This window comes from Zea mays, chromosome 5 (genome assembly GCF_902167145.1).
Source record: "Zea mays cultivar B73 chromosome 5, Zm-B73-REFERENCE-NAM-5.0, whole genome shotgun sequence".
NCBI classification, from domain to species: domain Eukaryota; kingdom Viridiplantae; phylum Streptophyta; class Magnoliopsida; order Poales; family Poaceae; genus Zea; species Zea mays.
The window spans coordinates 72,855,420-72,879,540 of record NC_050100.1 but is presented as its reverse complement, the minus strand read 5'-3'; the positions used below and the strand labels follow the sequence as shown (position 1 = coordinate 72,879,540).

At 48.0% G+C, this 24,121-nt stretch overlaps 2 protein-coding genes and 2 non-coding genes across 5 annotated transcripts; 3 read left to right on the top strand and 1 right to left on the bottom strand.

The window, feature by feature from the left end:
* The first annotated feature begins 5,327 nt into the window (after positions 1-5,327).
* LOC542094 (Rho-related protein from plants 9) lies at positions 5,328-8,954 on the top strand. 2 transcript variants are annotated; one of them, NM_001111727.1, is given in 7 exon segments: positions 5,328-5,560; positions 6,757-6,844; positions 6,971-7,080; positions 7,385-7,448; positions 8,063-8,127; positions 8,285-8,350; positions 8,443-8,951. In NM_001111727.1, coding segments are annotated over 7 exon segments (594 nt in total). In that variant the 5' UTR covers positions 5,328-5,461; the 3' UTR covers positions 8,545-8,951.
* Positions 8,955-10,023: 1,069 nt separating this feature from the next.
* TRNAR-CCU (transfer RNA arginine (anticodon CCU)) lies at positions 10,024-10,096 on the bottom strand. Its single transcript has one exon. It is a non-coding gene; the product is annotated as a tRNA-Arg (tRNA).
* Positions 10,097-18,556: 8,460 nt separating this feature from the next.
* TRNAA-AGC (transfer RNA alanine (anticodon AGC)) lies at positions 18,557-18,629 on the top strand. The gene has a single exon. It is a non-coding gene; the product is annotated as a tRNA-Ala (tRNA).
* A 696-nt stretch (positions 18,630-19,325) lies between these two features.
* On the top strand, positions 19,326-23,001 carry LOC103626543 (phospholipase D delta). Its single transcript, XM_023300157.1, has 5 exons — positions 19,326-20,616; positions 20,729-20,845; positions 21,010-21,204; positions 21,300-22,184; positions 22,288-23,001. Exons 1-5 carry the CDS (start codon positions 19,543-19,545, stop codon positions 22,780-22,782), a joined length of 2,766 nt encoding a protein of 921 aa, XP_023155925.1. The 5' UTR covers positions 19,326-19,542; the 3' UTR covers positions 22,783-23,001.
* Positions 23,002-24,121: the final 1,120 nt, after the last annotated feature.

Below are 24,121 nucleotides of genomic sequence, written 5' to 3'. Positions count from 1 at the left end.
CCGGCGAGGGATGGGCGAGGGAGATGGAGCTGACGAGTGGGCCCTGGCTGCCAGCGAGAGGAGTCTGCGCGAGAGGGAGGGGGTGAGGCGCTGACGGGCGGGGCCCGGGTGTCAGTGGGAGGGAGCGGCGCGCGGATTGGGCCGCCTGGGCCGGGAAGAGAGGGGGGGGGGAAAGCGGGCACGCGCGAACTGGGCTGGAAATCGGCCCAGCCGAGGGAGGGGAGAGAGTTTTTCTTTTCTTTTTTCTTTTCTTATTCTAATTCTTTTCTTTTCCTTTTCTACTTTTGTGTCTTTTTGTTTCTTTTTCCCTTGCAACAAAAATTCTCTAAATGAACTTGGGTGATAAATATGGTCTATGTGAGGTGCTCCAAATCATTTTAAGTGTATGCATATGATTAGGTGACCTAGGGGTAGAGTTAAGGGAGAAGAATAAAATGAAGGGGGGATTTAGGAGGTTAGGGTTTCAAACCTCGGGTTGGGTGAAAGTCGCCTAGAGGGGGGGGTGAATAGGGCGAAACTGAAATTTACAAATATAAACACAACTACGAGCCGGGTTAGCGTTAGAAATATAAACGAGTCCGCGAGAGAGGGCGCAAAACAAATCGCAATCAAATAAAGAGTGTGACACGCGGATTTGTTTTACCGAGGTTCGGTTCTTGCAAACCTACTCCCCGTTGAGGAGGCCACAAAGGTCGGGTCTCTTTCAACCCTTCCCTCTCTCAAACGGTCCCTCGGACCGAGTGAGCTTCTCTTCTCAAAAAGCCGGGAACAAAACTTCCCCGCAAGGGCCACCACACAATTGGTGCCTCTTGCCTTGATTACAATGGAGTTATGATCTCAAGAACAAGTGAGAAAGAAAAGAAGCAATCCAAGCGCAAGAGCTCAAAAGAACACGACAAATCTCTCTCGCTAATCACTAGAGACTTGTGTGGAGTTGGAGAGGATTTGATATCTTTTGGTGTGTCTAGAATTGAATGCCTAGCTCTTGTAAGTGGTTGAGAGGTGGAAAACTTGGATGCAATGAATGGTGGGGTGGTTGGGGTATTTATAGCCCCAACCACCAAATGTGGCCGTTGGGAGGCTGTCTGCTCGATGGCGCACCGGACAGTCCGGTGCACACCGGACATGTCCGGTGCCCCCGCCACGTCATCACTGCCGTTGGATTCTGACCGTTGGAGCTTCTGTCTTGTGGGCCCGCCTGGGTGTCCGGTGCACACCGGACAGGTACTGTTTGCTGTCTGGTGTGCCAGTATGGGCGCGCCTGACTTCTGCGCGCGCTGCGCGCGCATTTAATGCGTCGCAGGTAGCCGTTGGCGCCGACTAGCCGTTGCTCCGGAGTTGCACCGGACAGTCCGGTGCACACCGGACATGTCCGGTGAATTATAGCGGACTAGCCGTTGGAGTTTCCCGAAGCTGGCGAGTTCCTGAGGCCGCTCCTCCTTGGCGCACCGGACAGTCCGGTGAATTATAGCGCGAGTGCCTCTGGAAATTCCTGAAGGTGACGAGTTCGAGTTGGAGTCCTCTGGTGCACCGGACACTGTCCGGTGCTCCCAGACCAGAGGGCCTTCGGTTGCCACTTTGCTCCTTTGTTGAATCCAAAACTTGGTCTTTTTATTGGCTGAGTGTGAACCTTTTATACCTGTATAATCTATACACTTGGGCAAACTAGTTAGTCCAATTGTTTGTGTTGGGCAATTCAACCACCAAAATTAATTAGGGACTAGGTGTAAGCCTAATTACCTTTCATTGGGATTTTTGGGATGTTACACCAAGTGATCAAATCCTCTCCCAATTCCACACAAAGCATTAGTGATTAGTGAGAGAGATTTGTTGTGTTCTTTTGAGCTCTTGCGCTTGGATTGCTTCTTTCTTTCATTCTTTCTTGCAAACAACTCAATTGTAACCAAGGCAAGAGACACCAATTGTGTGGTGGTCCTTGCTGGGAAGTTTGTTCCCGTTTGATTGAGAAGAAGAAGCTCACTCGGTCCAAGGGACCATTTGAGAGAGGGAAAGGGTTGAAAGAGACCCGGTCTTTGTGACCACCTCAACGGGGAGTAGGTTTGCGAGAACCGAACCTCGGTAAAACAAATCCGCGTGCCACACTCTTTATTCGCTTGCGATTTGTTTTGCACCCTCTCTCTCGGACTCGTTTATATTTTTAACGCTAACCCGGCTTGTAGTTGTGATTAAGTTGTTAAATTTCAGATTCGCCCTATTCACCCCCCTCTAGGCGACTTTCAGGGACGACGGTGGTTGTATTTGCCCTGAATATGAGTTTATCGGCATACCATACAAAGGCTGGGGTTGCGAATCCCCATTTGTTGCCGATACATCAGACATAAATACCCTATTACTAGTTTCGTATGATGGAAAACTAGGAGCAACAGACTTTTCCAACGTACGCGTTAATTTTCCAATTGACTCTTCTAACCCTCCACTCTATTGTTTCATTTGATTTTGCTGATGATCTACATACTGTTTAATAGATTGGATGTCGTCGGGTTTACTTACGTTGGGGACTTGAAGCGAAGATAGAAGAGATGCGACATCGGTCTCTCCATGTTTGATAACTTTCTGGTGGCGATCCACCGTGTATTGTGATAAGAATTTCTCCTTCGCCTGACGCGTGTAGTCCTCGTATTGCTGTTGCTCATCGGTCGTCATACTTTCAACAACCGGCTTTAGGATATTGTCCGGGGAGATATCGGTGTGATCTTTAGAACCGGCCATTTGAGGGCCTGATTTTTAGTAGATCTAAACACCTGTCCCCAGCGGAGTCGCCAAAAGTATGTTGGTGCCTTTTTGGGGCGCCAATCACTGCGTGAGAACCGGCGGCGGTGCCCTTTGCAGAGGCGCGGACGGTCCGCGGTCAGGGGCCGGACGGTCCGCGACCTGGTACAAGGGTTTGGGCTCCCTGCCTGACGGCCGGACGATCCGCGCCTATAGGCCGGACGGTCCGCGCGTGCGCAGAGGCAGCGAAGGTCGCTGGCGGCGCCTGGATCTCGCTCCCGGGAGGGACCCCGTCGGGGAGGAGAGATCCTAGGTGTTGTCTAGGCTCGGTAGGCCGACCTAGACTCCTCTAATCGACATAGAGTCGAATAGAAGCGAAGAAATTGAGGATTGAGACACTAAACTAGAACTAAACTAGCGCTACTCCTAATGCATAAGGTAAAAACGAGAAATAGACTTGATTTGATCGATTGTTGGGGGTTCAATCGGCCGTAGCCCTTCATCTATATAAAGGGGAGGTCTGGATCCGCTTCAAACTGATTTCCGAGTTAATCCCGCGGTTTTAGGTAACAAATTCCACGAGAAAATAGGAACCCTAACTGACTCTGCGCACGCTCGGACCGTCCGCGCCACCACCACGGACCGTCCGGCCTCAGGGCCGGACCGTCCGTGAGGCACTTTTGGTTTCCAACAGCTGGGATGAGATGAAATTTGGGCCAATTCTCTGTATGTCATTGGGAAAATATACTCGTTCCTTGTGTGCCACTGGTCACATGTTATACACATAAAAAAATATATCTATATGTCATTCGATGACACATAAAAAATGAGTATAAAATCTGATGGTATACTAGGAATTTTTCCATAAAATTTTGCTGCGTGCATCCGACCCAATCAGCAAAAACCTGTGTTGGGTACCTGTGACTGGTGGGGTGCCGTTGTCGATTCGGGCCGGACAGTGGGGACAAGCGCTCCAAGCTGTCCACCTCCAGAGATGTATGCGTGGTGCACTGCAGCACTGCACTGCACACGTATGATAGTGTGCATTTGGTTCTTGGCAACTTCTCCCCATCTCCAGAGATGTGCCATGTGAATTTGCTAGTACGGCAACCTTGGACCAAATGGCATGCGCGGTGTACGAGTGTCATGTGTCGGGGGGTGCTTTGTTTGGTCTGTTCATCGATGCAATGGCTAGACGACGCACATCACATACATGCCACGGGGATTTTTATTTTTTTTATTTTTTGGAATCATGTAGGAGTATGCATCAAGATTTAAAGGTTTTTAAGCAAAGTGTCGCTAGCAATCGTAGGTCATGCATCATATCAGATGGGGATGTCAATTGTCAAGCACTGGATGTTGTTCTTATTTTTTTTTGTTGCGGCAACAGACAGATCTCACTTTTCCCCCCTTGTTCCTCTGGACGTTCTCGATGTGGTCGTTGGACACACTTTGTTTATTTCAGTTTTTTTTTCTAACCAGTTTTTTTTAAAAAAAAATCGGCTGTTGGAAGAATCTAGATACCGTGAAGGAGGAATATGAAGTGGTGCATAAGGTTTAGGATCTAGAAAACAGACTATCACGACCACTGGATCGATTGTATGTTCACGTTGATTTTGAATGGTTTTCATAAAAGCGAGTTTAAAAAAAAGGGCCAAAAAAGACCGAACGTTAAGAAGTCCGCGACAGATTATAGTGGCCAGAAGCTAAAAAAAAACTAAAACAAACCGAGCCTAAGTAGTAAGAGTAGTAGCAACTTGTACGCTGCATAAATGTTCACCTAAACGCAGTGGCAGTTAAGTCGTTACACTAGAAGAGAGAACAAAGAAAAAAAAGGAGCAAGAACGCATAGTGCCTAGGTACTGAAAGGCACAGCAGAGTAAAAAAAAAAAGAAAAGAAATGGATGGTGGTATACGTGGGCAGCTGGTAGACACACACAAAAGGAGAATGATTAGGGAACGCACATCACCAAGAGGAACAGACAGTAGGGGCAGTTGGTGAAGGATTGGCCTTGGCCTTAAGCAACATTTGTGTGGAGGGAAATGGTAATGGCTTTCGTTGCTGGATAAACGTCACTTGGAAGCATGGATTTAGCCCCTGCCGTACAACAAAGCATCCATGGCGGCATGGTATTATTATCGCGTTCTTAGCAAAAGTTCTTTGTGTCGGTATGAGGCGAAGTAATAACACTAATCGTAACGGAGTAGTAATAATAATGCATGGGGGCTGGGCAGGCACAGACAGGGCGGCAATAAAGAAGGAAATGATGCGCGCGCACACCGTGGCCACCCCTCTTCCCTCTCTCTCTCCTCCCCTCCCCACCCCACCCACCGCCGCGCCGGGCCACCACCCACTCCACCCCTCTCTCTCTCTCTCTCTCTCTCTCTCTCTCTCTCTCTCTCCACCTCCACCACCAGCCCCCACCATCCCGGCTCGGAGACCGCTTCCCTCCCTCCACCCCCGCAACCCTCTCCCGCCGCGCACGCGCCACCCTCCATTCCTCCGCTCCCCGCTTCCTCCCGATCTTAACCACCCGCCGCGCCCCCTCCCGCCACCCGGCTTCCTCTCCCCCTCTTCTTCCTCCCTCAAACCAGACGCTCGCCCCCCATTTCCCCATCTCTCTTCTTCTTCTTCTTCTTCCCCATCCAGAGGAGGAAGGAAGAAGAATAAGCAGGAGGCCTCTCCCCCCCAGCCCAGCCACCCCGTAGCGACGACGGAGGGCGGAAGAGGATGAGCGCGTCCAGGTTCATAAAGTGCGTCACGGTCGGGGACGGCGCCGTCGGCAAGACCTGCATGCTCATTTCCTACACCTCCAACACCTTCCCCACCGTACGCCCCTCCTCCTCTGACGGTTTCAATTTTTTTTTCTGGGGGGAGTCCCCGGATTTTGAATTGCGGCGGCGGTCTTGATCGATCTGGGGCGCGCTGGATTCCGTGGGAAGGAACGCTCCCCGCCTACGTCCTCGATTCGCCCCCGGCTACCACAATGCGGCTGCGAATTGGTGCCCACCTTTTCGTAACCCTTTTTCCTGTTAGGGTTCGGGTTCGGTCGGTGCCCAGCTGCCCTTTGGTTTTCGAGGAAACCGAAAGGGGATCTTGTCTTTCCTGCGCCGTTCCCACTCCCCAGCGCGCTAGGGTTGCAGGGATCGCCCCGCTCGTGTAAAGATTACATTACATTCATATAGGAGTCTATGAGAAATCAGGAGAGGGGAATGTAGATTCCCATGGTATAATCTTGCTCGTTTCCCCTGTCCCAGCTGCTCCTGCACCCCCCGTCTCGATCCGTTTCATCAACCGGACCGAGATCACTTTTCGCTCCCGACTTTTTGTAGCTGCCCTGCCTGCCTGCCTGCTCCTCCACTACTCACGCCTTCCCCCGTATGGTTGGTGAAAAAAATAAATGGATTGCCACTGCCTCACTTCACGCAATTCCGCACCGGTGGTTGCACCAAAAGCGTCGCTAGCTTTTTCACGCATGCCCCTTCCTTCTTTTCCAACACAAATATCTCTTACAGAGATTTTTTTTTGGCCGTGTACTAATGTAGTATATCCATAGCACTGCATTTTTTTTACGCCGGCCCGCATTCTTTTCCAATAGGAAATGTCTTTTTCAAGGATTTTTTTTTCTGGCCATGTACAGGTACCAGTGTAGTATATCCGTCACACTGGATTTTTTTTCGGTCGAAAGATGGGATTTTTATTTTCACGCGTGCTTTGCGGTAGATTAGCTTGGAGCCCTGAGTAAGCGTGTGACCATTGGTTAGTGTATCAGTAGGATAGGACCACCGTGGACCGCTCTCCATGTTTGTGGAGGGGTCTAGTGTATCATTCTGGTAGGGTTATCCTCAGACAATCAGACAAACTTTTCTAGTTGCTTTGCGTTTACAGCGGGCGTGCGATGTGCCTTTGCTCATTGTCCCTTGTCCTCTCCCGTTGTCCTCTGCCCATTTTTCTGGTTTATGAATTAGTTGCACTTTTAGTGATATCTAGGACACTTACTGCTGTCGACATTGCTCTTCTCGCAGGACTATGTTCCGACGGTGTTTGACAACTTCAGTGCTAACGTTGTGGTTGATGGTAACACTGTCAACCTCGGCCTCTGGGACACTGCAGGTGACTAGCCGTGCTGTTCTGTCCTGTCCTGCTACTTATGATGCTTTTTTTTTCCTTTCCTTTGCGCGATATCCTTTTTCTTTGTTCATCAAAATGGTTGAGCTTCCATCTTTGCAACTGTAATAGGTCAAGAGGATTACAACAGACTGAGACCACTGAGCTATCGTGGAGCTGATGTTTTTCTTCTGGCTTTCTCACTGATCAGTAAAGCCAGCTATGAGAATGTTTCGAAGAAGGCAAGACACTGATTCTTGTATTCTATATTTGGTTTTGTTCACTCTACATGTTACTTTATTTCGGTGTTCTCTGGGCATCTTGTTTTAGTTCATTTACCAGACAGTCTTCATTTAGCTTCTTATTTGATAAAATTCATTGCTTCTGGCTTGACCAAATTCTGAGTGACTACTTTTTTCTTGGTAAAATAAAATCTACTAAACTGTAGTGGAAACTGATGTCCAAAATCAAATTTTTGAATAGGATTAATCCATAGATGGCTTCCAAACTTCTTGTTTGCTGACTCTGAACCCCTTTTATTTTCAGTGGATACCTGAACTGAAGCATTATGCACCTGGTGTGCCAATAATTCTCGTAGGGACAAAGCTTGGTAAGTATGATTATGTCCTTTTTTTGGAAATCCAGCCTTCTGTGCTTGTAAGCTTCACGATGCTAGTTTTCGATAGATACAATACAATTATTAGAGTTTTGGTTAGACAGGGATCACATTTCACAGTTATGTTTATGATACCAGCGCATGAATTTGGCGTTGTTGTTGTATTATTATATGATGGCAAAAATATACACACCATAAAAGCATGGATCGAGTAGTCGCCGCTCTCGGTGTTGCCTGAACTTGTATGTGTCTTTGGTGAATGGGTAACCCCAGTACTCTGTAAAATACATTTTTTTCTAAAGGAAGATAAAAAGCAGAGATCCTACCTGGTTTACAAAATATTGTAAATTTACCTGTTTGAATTGACTTTACTTTTGGTTATTGACTTACTGTTTTGTTCAACGGATGCAACAGGTACTGGTTAGCTGCCCTCAGTTTGCTATTTTTCCTGTTAGGTTCTCACTGATTTTGCTTCTTGTTCTATGTTCATACAATGCTTACTATAATTAACTAGTGGCATAACTTGTACACAAACCCACGCCTAGAGTAAAGCCTCAGGTTGCTAGCAGCACATCCTTATATCTTCACAATGCACATTTTACTGACAGATCTTCGAGATGACAAGCAGTTCTTTGTGGACCATCCTGGTGCTGTTCCTATCACTACTGCTCAGGTATGGTCATTGGTGATTCACTATCCTGTTTGCTGCTCTAGGGAGTAATACATAAACGTTTGAGACCCGGTGAATTTTGTCAACTACTCTGTCCTGGTTTTCTTCTTGTCCGGTGACTGTTGTCTAACATGGTTACCTTGCCCTCACCGCCTTATAGGGAGAGGAGCTAAGAAAGCAAATAGGCGCGCCATACTACATCGAGTGCAGCTCAAAGACCCAACTAGTATTGCCATCTGCTCATTCATCCGCTAACACGCGGTATCACGTGAGAGGCACTGACGGACTTTACTTATTGTTTCCCACGTGAATTTGCAGAACGTGAAGGGTGTCTTCGATGCGGCGATAAAGGTTGTGCTGCAGCCGCCTAAGGCGAAGAAGAAGAAAAAGGCGCAGAGGGGGGCGTGCTCCATTTTGTGATCTAATAATGATCAGTAGACAAAAGAAACAAGGGCGAAGGTGCCATGGTTCTATTATCGCCGCGTCTTGCTTCAGCGAAACAGCAATGGATGATCCCACCCCCTCCCCCCCCTAGATTTTACTGGCGGCTGCAGCGAGTCGAGGCATTCGAGAGCGATATGTTTGTTTCATTTCCCTCCTTCCCGCCTTGTGATTATCTGGTGTGTGTGACTGACGAGGTCGTGGCAATTTAGGTAACTCGCTTAGAAGGTATTTCCCCCGTGTTTGAGCCCCCACCCCCACCAAAAAAAAGAAGGTATCATGCTATCTCTGTTCCATAAGTAGACATGATGTAATCGTACTAAGTGTTTATTTTTATTTTTTTTACTTATTTCACTTCAATCAATGGAAAATTATGCTTCCCAATTATATGGTGGGTCATGGCAGTCCCCCTCCCTCCTTGTTTGCCTGTCAAGTTCTCAGTGTCTTTGTGGCAAATGGAGCATGCATATTGATTTATTCGGAGTGGATACAATACAGCGACGATTCCTTAGTTTACAGCTTGCAGTGGTCATGGGAGAGCATGTCTGCGACCGAATAATATATTAATGTGAGATCATTTAGAAAAACCGTTGTCCATGTGGGTTGGTGCTGCACACGTCTGTCTGTGGTGTCCTGGTGACAGGAGCTGAGTATTCTAACCAGCTAGCTAAGCTGCAAATTGTGAAGAGAAGCTCACTTGGCCCGTCCGGGTTGGGAGCTGACTCACCTTGGGGACCCGTCTCCACTGCAGGCAGATGTTCTCGATGTTCGGGTGGAACACCTTCGTCAGTTATTCAGACATTCACTCAGTCGTTCATTCAGTCAAGTGGGCATTCATTCAATCAGCTATTTAGGCACTCATTCGTTCGTTTATTTACTCAGTCATTGGTTTGGTCATTCAGTTTTTCATTCATTCACTTAGTCATTCATTCGTTTGTTTATTCATTGGCTTTTCAGTTAATGTTTGAATGCACTATAACTAATAATTATCTATTTTAAAATTAGCTAAAGATTCAAACCGCACTGAACAGCCACATCCTTTGCATTTGCAAGCGCTGCGAGCCTGCGACGCGCACACATGACATGGTATGACACACCCGACCTGACCCTCCGGCGCTTGGTGAGGTGACACCGTGATAGGAGTTGGCCCAATTAAGGATAAGAGGTGCTGCTGAGGCTATCTGGCTATCTTGGGCGTAGCGTGTATATAGATATACTGTAGAGTTCACTGTTCATACAGTGAAGTTTAAAATATTAAGTGAGATAAGAGTTAGCTTGACAATAAAAAGATTGCTTCAAATCTGTTTTAAAATAAAGTAAACAAAATAGAAAAAAATGACTGAATAGTAAGAAAGATCGCACCAAATCTGTTTGAGAATAAAATTAACAAAATAATACAAATGGTTGGATAAAAAAAGTTGCTCCAAATCTGTCTAAATTTGAAATTAAAAATGAAAACGCGCCAGGTAGGGGTCGAACCTACGGCCTTCTGCTTAGGAAACAGACGCTCTATCCACTGAGCTACAGGCGCCTTTTGTTGTTTGTTTAGTTACACTTATTCTGATATCTGACGAATCTCTAACTAAGCCGTTGTCCAGCCAAACATGCTTCTGATGTTGTTTGGTACTGTAGTCAGTAAAAAAAAGGAAGGACGAAATCGACGAAACTGAAGCTCTGACAAGATCAAACGATAAGGATTCCTATGATGGATTGGAATTCACCGTGCGCAATGTCTGCTAGAGGAAGTATAATAATAAGCTCTAAGCCTATTTGTATAGCATTTTTGCTTTTGTGAAAGAGAGATTTAAAAAAGTAGAGAAAATAGACTCTCATACAAGAGTCAGGTACTGTACGGGCTCCAAGACAAAAGGATAAAAACGAAGGAGACAATGGATTCATCTAACTGATAGTTTTATCATGTGAGTGTGTTTGTTGCTGGCTTTAGAAAACATTGCAAGAAATTAGAGCAAACAATATGCTCTATTATTAAGCTTGGCTCTTAGTGTTACGTCGTCTGCCCCAACCTGTGCAGCTACTGATCCTGGATTCCTGGCAATGGCAGCGAGTGAGGTCCCAGCACCAAAACGATACGCGCAGATTAGATAAGAGTGTCTCTGTAGCATTGTCCTGCCAAGCAGAAAGGAATGCAGGATTCCATGGAGGAGGAGAGGATTTTCGGGCTCGTACATGCATGGAGAAGAAGAAGCAAGCACTCATATATATATACTGAGGCCGAAGATTCTTCAGTGAACTGGGCCACTGTAGAAAAACTATGTATGTAAATTGTATTGTAAACCCAACAACCCTGTAAGTACGAGCCGACGGACTAGCATATTTGCCTGACCAGGGTTGTACCCATTCTTGTGCCTTCGTCATGATAGATTCCCCAGTAGAAAAGATCCCAGTGGTCCGTGACTACCCGGATGTTTTTCCGGACGAATTGCCAGGGATGCCACCTGACCGAGACATTGAGTTCGCAATTGAGTTGCAACCCGAGACTGCTCCTATCTCCAAGAGACCCTATAGGATGCCTCCCGCGGAATTGGCAGAATTGAAGAAACAATTGCAAGAGTTGTTGGACAAGGGGTTTATTCGCCCAAGCACTTCACCATGGGGATGTCTAGCTTTATTTGTGAAGAAAAAGGATGAGAGTTTGAGGATGTGTGTTGACTACCGCCCTCTCAATGCGGTGACTATCAAGAACAAATACCCACCGCCCCGCATTGATGTTCTGTTCGATCAGTTGGTGGGAGCCAAGGTATTCTCCAAGATAGACCTTCGCTCAGGATACCATCAGATCAAGATCCGTGCCAGCGATATTCCCAAGACGGCTTTCTCTACCAGATATGGACTATATGAGTTTCTGGTGATGTCTTTTGGGCTGACCAATGCCCCGGCTTATTTCATGTACTTGATGAACTCAGTATTTATGCCAGAATTAGACAAGTTCGTGGTCGTTTTCATTGATGATATACTAGTTTACTCCAAGAATGAAGATGAACATACTGAGCACCTGCACATCGTGCTCCAACGACTACGCGATCATCATCTTTATGCTAAGTTGTCTAAGTGTGAGTTTTGGCTGAAGGAGATCAAATTCTTGGGTCACACAATTTCTCAGGATGGGATATCAGTTGATCCTGAGAAGGTGCAGGAGGTGATGGATTGGAAGCCCCCAGCTACAGTGAGGCAGATTCGGAGTTTTCTGGGATTGGCAGGGTATTATCGACGATTTATTCCGGATTTCTCCAGAATTGCCAAGCCAATGACTGAACTGTTGAAGAAGGGAGTCAAATTTGAGTGGAGCCAAAAGTGTGAAGATGCCTTTCATACCTTGAGGCAGCATTTGACAACAGCCCCAGTGCTGGCCCAACCTGACAACACCAAGCCATTTGAAGTTTATTGTGATGCTTCTGGTACTGGTTTGGGATGTGTCTTGATGCAAGAGAACAGAGTGATTGCTTATGCTTCCAGGGCACTCAGGCCCCATGAGCAGAACTACCCTACACATGATCTAGAATTGGCAGCTGTAGCTCATGCTCTTAAGATATGGAGACACTACTTGATGGGAGCTCACTGTAACATCTACACTGATCACAAGAGTCTCAAATACATCTTCACTCAGGCAGATCTGAACATGAGGCAAAGGAGATGGTTAGAGTTGATCAAGGACTACGATTTGGAGGTGCATTACCACCCAGGAAAGGCCAATGTTGTGGCAGATGCCTTGAGCAGAAAGGCCCAGTGTAATTGTATGAGCATGGATGTGGGAGTTACCACCCTGTGTGATGAGTTGTGCAGATTGAACCTGGAAGTTGTTTCTTCGGGTGACCTAAGCTATATCTCGGTGGAGCCCACGTTGCAAGAGCAGATCATCAGGGCACAGGTTGAGGATAAGGGTGTTCAGGTTATCAAGGATATGATCAAGCAAAAGGCAGAGAAATACCAGTGTTTCCGACAGGACAGCAAGGGAATTCTATGGTTTGAAGATCGATTGGTTGTTCCCAAGGACCCTGAGCTCAGAAAGCAAATACTGGATGAAGCTCACCTTTCAAAATTCTCCATGCACCCTGGTAGCAACAAGATGTATCATGATCTCAGATCTCTATATTGGTGGACTAGAATGAAAAGGGAAATTGCCAAGTACGTATCTGAATGTGACACCTGCCAGAGAATTAAAGCCAGTCACTTGAGGGCAGCAGGCCCTTTGCAACCCCTTCCCATACCATCTTGGAAATGGGAGGACATTTGCATGGACTTCATAGTGGGATTACCCAATACCTCCAGACACTATGATTCTATTTGGGTTATCGTGGACAGGTTGACCAAGACTGCTCATTTCTTGCCAGTACACACCACCCACAAGACGGAGAAGTACGCTGAAATTTATGTTGATCAGATAGTAAGGTTGCATGGTATTCCAAAGACCATTATATCAGATAGAGGAGCACTGTTCGTGGCACGCTTTTGGGAGAAACTGCAAGAATCACTTGGGACCCAAGTAATCCGAAGCTCAGCATATCACCCTCAAACAGATGGCCAGACAGAAAGGGTGAATCAGATTTTGGAAGACATGTTGCGAGCATGTGCACTACATTATGGAAAGGATTGGGACAAGTGTCTGTCTTTGGCGGAGTTTTCTTACAATAACAGCTATCAGTCTAGTCTGAAGATGGCACCTTTTGAGGCATTATATGGGAGAAGGTGTAGGACCCCACTAAATTGGTCTCAAGCAGGAGAAAGGGAAATTTTTGGGCCAGATTTGGTACTCGAGGCAGAGGCAAAGGTCCGGGTTATTACCAAGAACTTGGAAGCTGCTCAGGCCAGACAAAGGAGCTATCATGATAAGAGGCGGAAGCCTCTACAGTTTGAGGTGGGAGATCATGTCTATCTTAAGGTATCACCCACCAAGGGTGTCCAGCGATTCGGGATCAAGGGCAAGTTAGCTCCTCGCTACATTGGACCCTATAAGATCAAGGCAAGCTGTGGACCCGTAGCCTACCAATTGGAATTACCACCTCACATGTCAGCAGTTCATAATGTGTTCCATGTATCTCAACTGCGAAAATGTGTTCGTCTACCCACTGAAGTGCTACCGGAACCAGACATTGAGATAGAACCAGACTTGTCCTACCAAGAGTACCCCGTCAAGGTGCTAGATCAAAAAGAGAGATCAACTCGGGCAAGGTCGATCAGAATGTATAAAGTTCAGTGGAGTCACCAATCAGCGGAAGAAGCTACATGGGAGACTGAGGATTTTCTACGCTCTCGCTTCCCCGACTTTCTGCCCAAAGGAGTCGTTTTGTAACCCCAAAACCCCACCCCCACCTGCCCTTTGAAATCAATTATAAGAAAAACTTAGATAACAAGGATAGTCTAAGTTGTGGATTTAATTTAAGAAGGGCTTCCTTCTGAAGTTGCAAAGAGGATGACATTCGAAGAGCAGTTAACAAGAGAAACTTAAGTGTAAAGGAAAAACAACACCAGCACACCTTCAAGCACCCTCCAAGGGACTCTACCAAAATCTCGGGACGAGATTCCTTTAAGGGGGGAGGGCTGTAACACCCCAGGTGTTACCCTGACTAAAACCCACTTTGGCACTAGAAGCTGTGTTCACAAGGGGTAAAGACTTAGGGCACCACATAAGAACTTGGGGATCAAATGCTAATAAAGTTGCCAATGGCATGAGAAGCATTACCCTCATCCTTACTCACTCACCACCTTGGATAAGAGGGGAGAAGAACCCTAGACCTCTCCTAAACCCTAGCTCCCCAAAACCCTGGGTAAGGGGGGGAGAGAGTGATCAAGTGTGCAAAGCATGTGTAACTTTTACCCAAACCCTAACTAACCTTGTAACCATCAATTAGGGGGAGGAAATATTGCAAAAAGACCCTTGGAGAAACCCCAATTCAAATCTCCAAGTGGAGAGAGAGCTAGAGCTCTCTATTTCCCTCTAAGTCAAATTTTAACCCTAACCCAAAGATCAACCGTGTTCACTTTGAAGATGGCGCCAAAACCACTTGGGTTCTATACCAAAAATGTGGCATACCACTTAAGGCACCCCCTGGAAAAAGTGGAGACCGAGACTCAGACGTTTGACAGCTCTTGACATCAGTTTTGTCGCTGAGTGGGCAGTGAGACAAGCCAGATTTGGCGCCCGTCTATCTCCCGATCTAGGGCGTATCATCCCTTGGAACTCACACATGTGAGATAGCCCTAGGTGCCAGGAGGAGGTCTGCGCCGGATTCATGGCGAGATTCGCACGTTTGCGATCTCTGGAGACGTTTGAACACTGGAAGAAACTCACCTCCACGTGTTCGACGCCTTCTGCCCGCGCCAGAGCACGCTCGCGCGCGTCCCCGCATGCCCAGCGCCGCGCCCGAGCCAAACCAGCGTCGTGGCCCGCGCCCGAACTTATAAAGCCCTCCCAGGCTTCGACCACACCCTTCCGCGCACCCTCCAAACCTCACCGGAGTTAGCTCGTCGCCGTTTGCTCGTGCGCAGCGAGTCCGCGGCCGCCCAATCCCTCTGTCACATAGACCGGCCAGTAGAGCCATTCCCAACCCCGTCCAGCCCTCGGAGAGGACTGTGCACACCTCCGTGAGGCTCCCCGAGCAAGGAATCGGAGTTTACTTCGCCGGAGAAGCCAGTCCACGCTCGCCGGAGCTCTCAACCCCGCCGGAGTACGTGGACCGGGTAAACCACTCCACCATCCTTCGATTCCTTGTGCACACAGTCGCTGCGTGACCCCGTGAAGCTCACCGTGCCCTCGGATTGAACCAGCTCGCCGTGGTTTGGCCGGTATACTCGCCGCCGACGAGGACACCCGCCTGCACGCGTGGACCGGGCGATTCCAGCCATCCCCGACGTCAAGCCGTACCTCGACGTGACTGCCAGAGTCTCCCCAAGCCAACCCCACCCTTCGCCGGACCTCCCTCGCCGCCGGTAAGCCGCGCCACCCTATTCTTTCCCGCGGTTACTGTTTACTTTAGGGGAAGGAAACCGTGTGAGAGGGAGAGAAGGTCAGGGGGTTTTGTGAAATGTCAGAGACACAAGGGAATAGTGGCGCGAGGGTAGATTTGCGAAGGTGGATTTAGTTTAAACCCAGGGACCTCGGTGTAAACTGTTTTTCCAGAAAACCTTTATTAAATCTGTTTTTAATTTGGACAGAAACTTTGAAAATGCATATCTTCTGTTTAAATCATCCAAATTTGGTCAAACCAATTTTGTCAGATGCTAAATAATGTAATCTACTTAAGAAAAATATAAAACCCCCTATGTACTGTAGAAAACTTTAAAGCTCTGATTTGATTATAGTTTTGACCAAAAGCTTAATAATAGGGCCAAAATTAGTTGCACTATTTGACTGGGGTTAGAAAATTTTTGAGAAGTTTATGTATACCTCCTAAACCAAATAAAAATGTTAAACCTCTCTGTCCACTCCAATTAAGTTAGTTTTACCCTTTATTCTATAATATGCCTAAGGATAAGAAAAATAGAAAATGTAATTTAATTAATAAACCAGAGAGTACCTCTATTTTTGTTAGGTTACTTATTCAATATAGTTCACTGGAAAAATATATCATACCCTGTTTTAGTGTAAAATAAGTAAGACCCCTTTTGTTTTAATAAAACAAGTAAAACTTAGGAAAACTCTACAAAAATAACCCCAAGGTAAAAACACCCCCACCCTTGGGATAACTATTGTTTTATTAGAGAGAACTTAGGAAAAATATGAAATCTGCTGTTTGACATTTTTCAAATAATAATGTAGTAGAAAGAGCCTTTTTGACATTAAACTTAAGAAAATCATAACTAAATAACCACCCCTTAGTTTTCTGTGATTTTTAGCACAGAGGCTTATTATTACTATAGGATGCCAACAAAAATAACCTTTAGGACAGAACCTACCCCTAACTAAGAGGTGTAGTGTAAAGTGGCCCATTTTGCCTAACTATTGTTATTTTTGTTTAAAGCCTAGCCTTTGTACTTAAAGCCTCAACTTCTTAAAACAAGTTAGAATAGCAAATGGCAACCCACTATAATTTTTACAGAATTTTTGGAAATTATTAAAACCCTGTTGTAGTTCAAACCTACCCTAGAAACCCTAAATGGAAATTAAGGAAAGGAAAATGAATAATGTAAATTAATGTTATCCTAAAAACCTTTGTAATCTGCCCACTAAAATGTATCAAGGCAATACCAATCCACTATGTTATCCTAAAATAAAACCTAAGCTTAAAAGGTAATAAGTCTATGTCTATGTATACCACTAGAAGCCCCACAGAACCAGGAAACCCTAAGTTAATTCTTAACTTAGTTTCTTTAGTAATGTTCTTAAATCTTGCATAATCATGACATACATGTTCATTGCATTTCGATAGACTGTAATCTTGCTGACGGAGAGTACATCCTCGTGCTGGAGCAAGGAGCTGCTCAGGAGGTAGCCCCAGATCCAGCACCCGAGCCTGCACCAGAGGACCTGCCTGCCACTGCTTTGGAAGGCAAGCCTCGGTTTTATGCATAACCTGTTATTTATACTATTTTACTTCACTTAATGATTGTAGGATTGATTGTGCACTTAGGTGTAGGAATTGTTTGAAACCCTAGTTGCATGATCTCAGGAATCCTTTTGAGATGAATACTAGTATGACAGGTCGAGTAGTTGCTTTACTTAATTAGGATCTCGGTAGAAGACGAGTGATTTTTCTAGCACTCGCGCGAGATCAGGAAATTGATTGTACCCACTTTTATACTGTCATGATACTAGTTGGTGGACAACAATCCATGGGGATTGGTTGTTTACGAGATGGAAAATGGAATAAGGATTAACGTGCGGATACCTGTGTCAAGCGTTTGAACGTACTAAGCACATGCCGAGAAATATGGTAAATCGGTAAGCCTAGTACCTGAGTGAACCCGGCAGTGGACATATCCCCTCACGCGTCCTGAGACGAGGTCTCCCATTCCGGTTATGGTGGGTACAAGTGCGGTCACTGCACGACGGCCAGTCAGGGTCAGTGGGGCATTGTACGCCAAGGCGGTGAGCCCTGATCTGCTGACGGGGAATCGATGAGGACGGTTGATGTGTATGGGGACGGAGTGCCCCTGCATGTCGTGTGTTTAGGTTTACCTTGCAAGGATAAAAACTCGATTCGAATCGTCTGCTTCTCGCAGCTAATGAGACTGCTTGATCCATTGTACTGCATTGAGTAATAAGTGGAAGTATGATGAGTTGAGATAAGATGTTGATTGTTAATAATGCTTGCTACCATGTATGAGTAGATAGTCCACTTTTAGCCTTAAGAGAGTCACACTTAACTTTGACTAAGTTAAAATCTTGATTTAGAAACTCAGCTAGTGCTTTTGGCAACCAAACCCCACAGCCAAACAGCTGCATGTCTAGAGGTAGAGGAGTAGACTCCTCACACCGGGTAAGTCTAGCTGAGTATTAGTATACTCAGCCTTGCTTGTGGCATAATTTTTACAGGTTCTCTGGAGGAGATGGTTGCTGGGATAACTTGGCCGTCCACCTTGCCACCGGGTTGGACTGTCGAGTGGGACCCTGCCTCGGCTGAGGAGGAGCATGAGGGGTGATGGGGCAGGCTTCCCCATCTCTCCATTTATTTACCGTTAGTTTATTTCCGCTGCACTTCGAACAATGATGGTTACTTTTGCAAAAACTCCAATGATGATGATGGTGATGTAATAACTTAATATTCTGACATGTATGGTTTTATGCTTTATTGTATTTGCTCTGTGACTCACCATCGAGTGAGACTGTGGTACTTGATCCTGTCAGTGGCCGTGTCGGACTAGATCCGAGGGATTGACGAGTTATTCCCATTTAAGTGCGGTCTAGCCTCTAAGGCAGGGCTTAGGCACTTAAGTTGGAATAATTCGGGCAGTTCCGCCACTAGCAGAGTAGTGACTTCTGGTCGCTACTATATTCTACGACAACAAAGCCTGATCTTTGACAATAAACGTATCAGGGGATGTAGCTCAGATGGTAGAGCGCTCGCTTAGCATGCGAGAGGTACGGGGATCGATACCCCGCATCTCCATTCATTTTTTGAAGCTCATTTTCTGTCATTTTTTTAGATTTTCTTTGTAAAAATTTCTTCTCGCGTCCTTATTAGTACGAGATTTTTTCCCCCACGAGTAGTAAGTCTTTAGAGCAGCAGAACATGCTAATCAGAGCAGTCTTAAAGCATTGTCGTTAGTTGTTGAAATAGTTCTCGACTGATCATACTGAAACGTTTATATTGTCTACCCATTTTAACAAATATTTTAAACAAGATAGATTCTCTTTTCTCTTCTCTATGTATTTTCATGATTTAAACAACAGATTTAATAAAACTAAAATACGTACAAAATATCCGAGATTATGTCAAATGCATACGTATAAAAATTCAAAATAAAATATGTCACTAATATAGCCATTGCGTATAGGGGCGCGTTCTATGGAGGACACCGCTAAAGAGAAAATAGATATAAATGTAGAATGTTTTAAACAAAAAATTGTAAATGACTTAAAGATATTTTGTGCTTGATTTAAAAGTTTTATATTTTTAAATAAATATTTTGAATAAGACGGAAAGTCAAAATTTTCGGAAAAACCAAAGTGTCTTATATCTGTGAAAGGAGGTAGTATAATCCACCGGTGTGCATAGTGAGTGCATCTTGACGACAGGACACACGCCAAGAATCGCATTCCATGCCATTTCCATTCCTTCCGCTTCTGTCTTTCTTTCCTTTTACAAGCCACACGCCACTTCTTCCACACACACACACACACACCACCCCTCGTGCTTGCTCTCTCGGTTTCTCTCCACTGGAAAGCATGCACGGCAGACGGCACGAGGCTTATTCCTGAATCCTGATCCAATGCAACTCTCCACGCTCCTTATTCATGAATCCTGATCCAAACTCTTTGATCTTCATCCCCCTCCGCCACCCACGAAGCGCGGGGTATCCATGTCGTACACCATATCCGGCGGCGGCACCGCGCCAGCGGCGTGGGCGTGGCTCCACGGCGACCTCGAGCTCACCATCCACGAGGCGCGCGGCCTCCCCAACATGGACCTGCTCTCCACCCTCCTCCGCCGCCTCTGCCTCTGCCCACCACTGGCGGGGATAACGCCAGCGCGGCGACGCTCGCTGTCCGACGACGACGACGACAGCGCCCACGCCCACGCCCACACCCACCCGCACCACCACCACCTCCGCGGCCGCCTGCACCGTCGACCCCGCCGCCGCCACGAGCCCCAGCCGCACGGGCACCTGCTGCTCCCGACCTCCGACCCCTACGCGGCGGTGGTGGTGGCGGGGCCCCACGAGACGACGGTGGCGCGCACCTACGTGTTCCGCAACTCGGAGGCGCCGCGGTGGGAGGCCAGCTTCCTGCTGCCGCTGGCGCACGCCGCCACCGGCCTCGAGTTCCACGTCAAGGACGCCGACCCCTTCGGCTCCGACCTCATCGGCGTCGCCTGGCTCCCGGCCGCCGCCGTCCTCGCCTCCGCCGCCGCGCCCATCGAGTCCCAGTGGCTCGACCTCGCCCGCCCCGACGCCCGCGGCCCGCCCGCGCCCGGCGGCGGGAGCGCCATCCGCGTTTCGGCCGCGTTCGTCCCCGCGGCGGCGTCCCGGGGGCGCTCCGGCGTTGGCGTGCCGGCCTACTTCCCGCTGCGGCGCGGGTGCGACGTCAGGCTGTACCAGGACGCGCACGTGGCGGCCGGCGAGCTGGAGGGCGTGGGCGTCGTCCCCGGGTTCCTGCCGGGGCGGTGCTGGGAGGACCTGTGCATGGCGGTGCTGGGCGCGCAGCGCCTCGTGTACGTGGCCGGGTGGTCGGTGCACACCACGGTCCGGCTCACCCGGGAGGCCATGTCGCCAGAGATGGCGGCCAAGGTGGCCGAGCTGGAGGAGCTGGGCGGCGAGCCCGTGGAGCACATGAGCCTCGGCGAGCTGCTCAAGTACAAGTCGCAGGAGGGCGTCCGGGTGCTCCTCCTCGTCTGGGACGACAGGACCTCGCACAACAACTTCTTCGTGAAGATGGTTCGTTTTTTGTTTGTGCCCGCATTGAAATTTAAATCCAAATCCAAATTGTGAGGAGATTGGTCGCTTTTTTGTATCCATATTTGCATTTGCATTTCAATTGTCGCCGCAGAAAGGCGTGATGCAAACGCGCGACGAGGAGACGAAGAAGTTCTTCAAGCACTCTTCAGTGATCTGCGTTCTGTCGCCGCGCTACCCAAGCAGCAAGCTCGGCCTCGTCAAACAAAAGGCAAGCGAGATTGTATTGCGAGCGATAAATGTTGAAATATTTTGATGATTATAAGAACTTTTAATTTTTAAATACTTTAGTTGTTCGGAAGGAGTATAGTTTTGCAATTATGCATGGCATGGGTCGAAAAACTGAGTGCGACGTCTGCAGCCGCGGCCGTGCAGGTGGTGGGGACGCTGTACACGCACCACCAGAAGTGCGTGCTCGTCGACACGCCGGCGTCCGAGTCGACCCGCAGGATCACGGCTTTCCTCGGCGGCCTCGACCTCTGCGCCGGCCGCTACGACACGCCCAGCCACAGGCTCTTCCGCGACCTCCAAACCGTCTTCCACGGCGACGTCTACAATCCGACATTCGGTGTACGTCGATAGAGCGCGCGCCATTATTAACTTGCAGCAGATTGTATCGATGGTGTCTCCATGACGATCGATCTCCATCTGCTTCTTCTCCGCAGGGCGACGTCAATGGTCCCCGGCAGCCATGGCACGACCTGCACTGCCGGCTGGACGGGCCGGCGGCGTACGACATCCTCAAGAACTTCGAGCAGCGGTGGCGGAAGGCGACCAAGCTGCGGGAGATGTTCGGCGGGAAGGCGGCGCACCGGAAGGACGACGCGCTGCTGAAGCTGGAGCGCATCCCCTGGATCCTCAGCCCCACCAAGCCCAAGCAGCAGCCACCCTCCGCCGCCGCAGACACCGGCGCTGCAGACCACGACGACGACGAGCGGGACCAGCCAGCCCTGCACGTGCTGCCGGACGGCGACCCCGAGCGGTGGCACGCGCAGGTGTTCCGGTCGGTGGACGCCGGGTCGGTGAAGCGGTTCCCGCGGCCGTGGGAGCGCGCCGAGATGGCCCGGCGCCACCTGGTCGGCGACAAGAACCTGGCCGTGGAGCGGAGCATCCACGCGGCGTACGTGGCGGCGATCCGGTCGGCGGAGCGCTTCGTGTACGTGGAGAACCAGTACTTTATCGGCGGCTCCTACGCCTGGCCGTCGTACCGGAACGGCGGCGCCTGCAACCTGGTCCCCATGGAGATCGCGCTCAAGGTGGCCAGCAAGGTCCGCGCCGGCGAGCCGTTCGCCGCGTACGTCGTCCTGCCCATGTGGCCCGAGGGCAACCCCGGGTCCGGCCCTGCGCAGGAGATCCTCTTCTGGCAGAACCAGACCATGGAGATGATGTACAGCGTTGTCGCGGCCGCGTTGGAGGGAAAGGGTGGCCACCCGCAGGAGCACCTCAACTTCTACTGCCTCGGCAACCGGGAGCCGGCGGAGGACGCGGGCGACGGCAATAAATGGGCGCCGGCGGATCCGCTCGACGACGCCACGACGAGCTCCGCCGCGGTACGTGATTGTCACTGCTCCGGTCCTCGCCGTAGTTCATTCATTCAATCATTCCACTGAGTGAGTGAGTGACTGTTGACTGATCGATGGATAAGCAATACAGGCGCATGCGCGGCGGCACCGGCGGTTCATGGTGTACGTGCACTCGAAGGGGATGATCGTGGACGACGAGTACGTCATCATCGGCTCCGCCAACATCAACCAGCGGTCGCTGGCGGGGTCGCGCGACACGGAGATCGCCGTCGGCGCGTACCAGCCGGACCACACGGGCGCATGCCCGCGCGGGAAGGTGCACGGGTACAGGATGTCGCTGTGGGAGGAGCACCTGGGGAAGGAGGCGGTCCGGCGGCCGGAGGTGCTGCGGCCGGAGTCGCCCCGGTGCGTCAAACTGGTGAACCGGATAGCAAGGGACAACTGGAGGAGGTACGCGGCCGACGACGACAAGCTGGGGCCGCTGCAGGGGCACCTGTTGAGGTACCCGGTGCACGTCCGAGCCGACGGAAGGGTGGAGCCGCTGCCGGGGAACGAGTTGTTCCCGGACGTCGGCGGCCGGGTCGTCGGCGCGCCCAACAACCTGCCGGATTACCTGACAATGTAGCAGTAGTCACCGTGTACACAACAGAATTCAGAGTGTTTGTCCAGGAGGAGATGAGCAGCCCATAGCCATGTATTGACACGACTGCATAGGATTTTATTGCAATTGCTCGGGGGGTATTAGTAGATTTTTTTTACTAGCTATATGTCAGTATGTTATGACAAAAAAAAATACAATACCCGTTTAACATAAGTCTTGCTATCAATATTCGATAAGTTTTTATAAATCATTGTCAATGTAAGCACCATAGACTACTACTCATTATTTTTTTATAATAAATTATAACATAAGAGCATCTCCAAAAGACTCTTTACTTTTAACTTTCTATTTGACTCTTTATTTGTGTCTCAATAAAAATTAAACTCTATATATAACATCTAATTCCAACAGTCTCTCCAACATACAAGTTAGTTTCATTACGAGAGTTGCTAGTCAAATTTGGCTAGCGAGAGAATCAAATTTAGAGAGTCGGATATCTTAGCAAGTTAAATGACTAGTCTATTGAAGAGCTATTTTGCTATTAAGTAGCTAAAATTTAGCTTGACAAGCTATTTAGCTAGTTTTTTGGAGATGCTCTAAGTCTTGGTATCGATATTTCATAAGAAATTTTTACGAATCATTGTCAATGTAAGCACGATAGACTACTCATCCTTTTTTTATAATAAATTATGTATATATATAATATGTTGTACAATTAAAGATATAATCGCTCAATAGTTCGACCAGAAGATCGTGTTTTGTATGGGCACTAAGCTGCAGCCGGTCACTAATCAAACTATGATAAAAAAAATTTGAAGTGCAAGATATGGAGTCCTGGCTTCTTACGTTTCAAACTTTCAATCACGTGGATGACTTAAACTGCAGTTGGAACTATCCTACAGATACATTGTTTATTAATTATTAAATCTAAAGTGTTATTGGTTATCTTGAAAAATATGTATTGATGCATGAGGTATTACCACTTTTTTGGAGCTAGAATCTCTTTATACATATAATATTCTCGTGAATATATCATGTGTCATTTCTCTCTCATTTCCATTTTTTTTACAATTAGTCCCTACAAACCAAACAACTTCTAAATTAGAAATAAAATATCTCATCGTCTGGCAATCAAATCACGATGTTCTTTTACAACATCATATATATGATAAGTACATATGGTACCATTACAAAGTCCGTTCATAGGGTCAATGTTCCTAAGCAATATGATTATATTGGACAATCAACCTTCAGCTTTAACACACATAGAGGTAGATCGTTGATGTCGAAGTGTTAAGAAGTTCCTGAAGATAGTTGTTGTGTTGATCGTCCAATGCACAGTAAAAGCTATGGTACACTATCT

Excerpts from the sequence above, each read along its gene's own strand:
- LOC542094 (XM_035958849.1), top strand. The coding sequence starts at position 6,333 with ATGTCTTTTTCAAGGATTTTTTTTTCTGGCCATGTACAG. Across the intron at positions 6,845-6,970 it reads CGGCCTCTGGGACACTGCAG|GTCAAGAGGATTACAACAGA; the intron begins GTGACTAGCCGT and ends CAACTGTAATAG. Across the intron at positions 8,351-8,442 it reads GCAGCTCAAAGACCCAACTA|AACGTGAAGGGTGTCTTCGA; the intron begins GTATTGCCATCT and ends GTGAATTTGCAG.
- LOC103626543 (XM_023300157.1), top strand. The coding sequence starts at position 19,543 with ATGTCGTACACCATATCCGGCGGCGGCACCGCGCCAGCGGCGTGGGCG. Across the intron at positions 20,846-21,009 it reads TCGGCCTCGTCAAACAAAAG|GTGGTGGGGACGCTGTACAC; the intron begins GCAAGCGAGATT and ends GCGGCCGTGCAG. Across the intron at positions 21,205-21,299 it reads TCTACAATCCGACATTCGGT|GGCGACGTCAATGGTCCCCG; the intron begins GTACGTCGATAG and ends TCTTCTCCGCAG.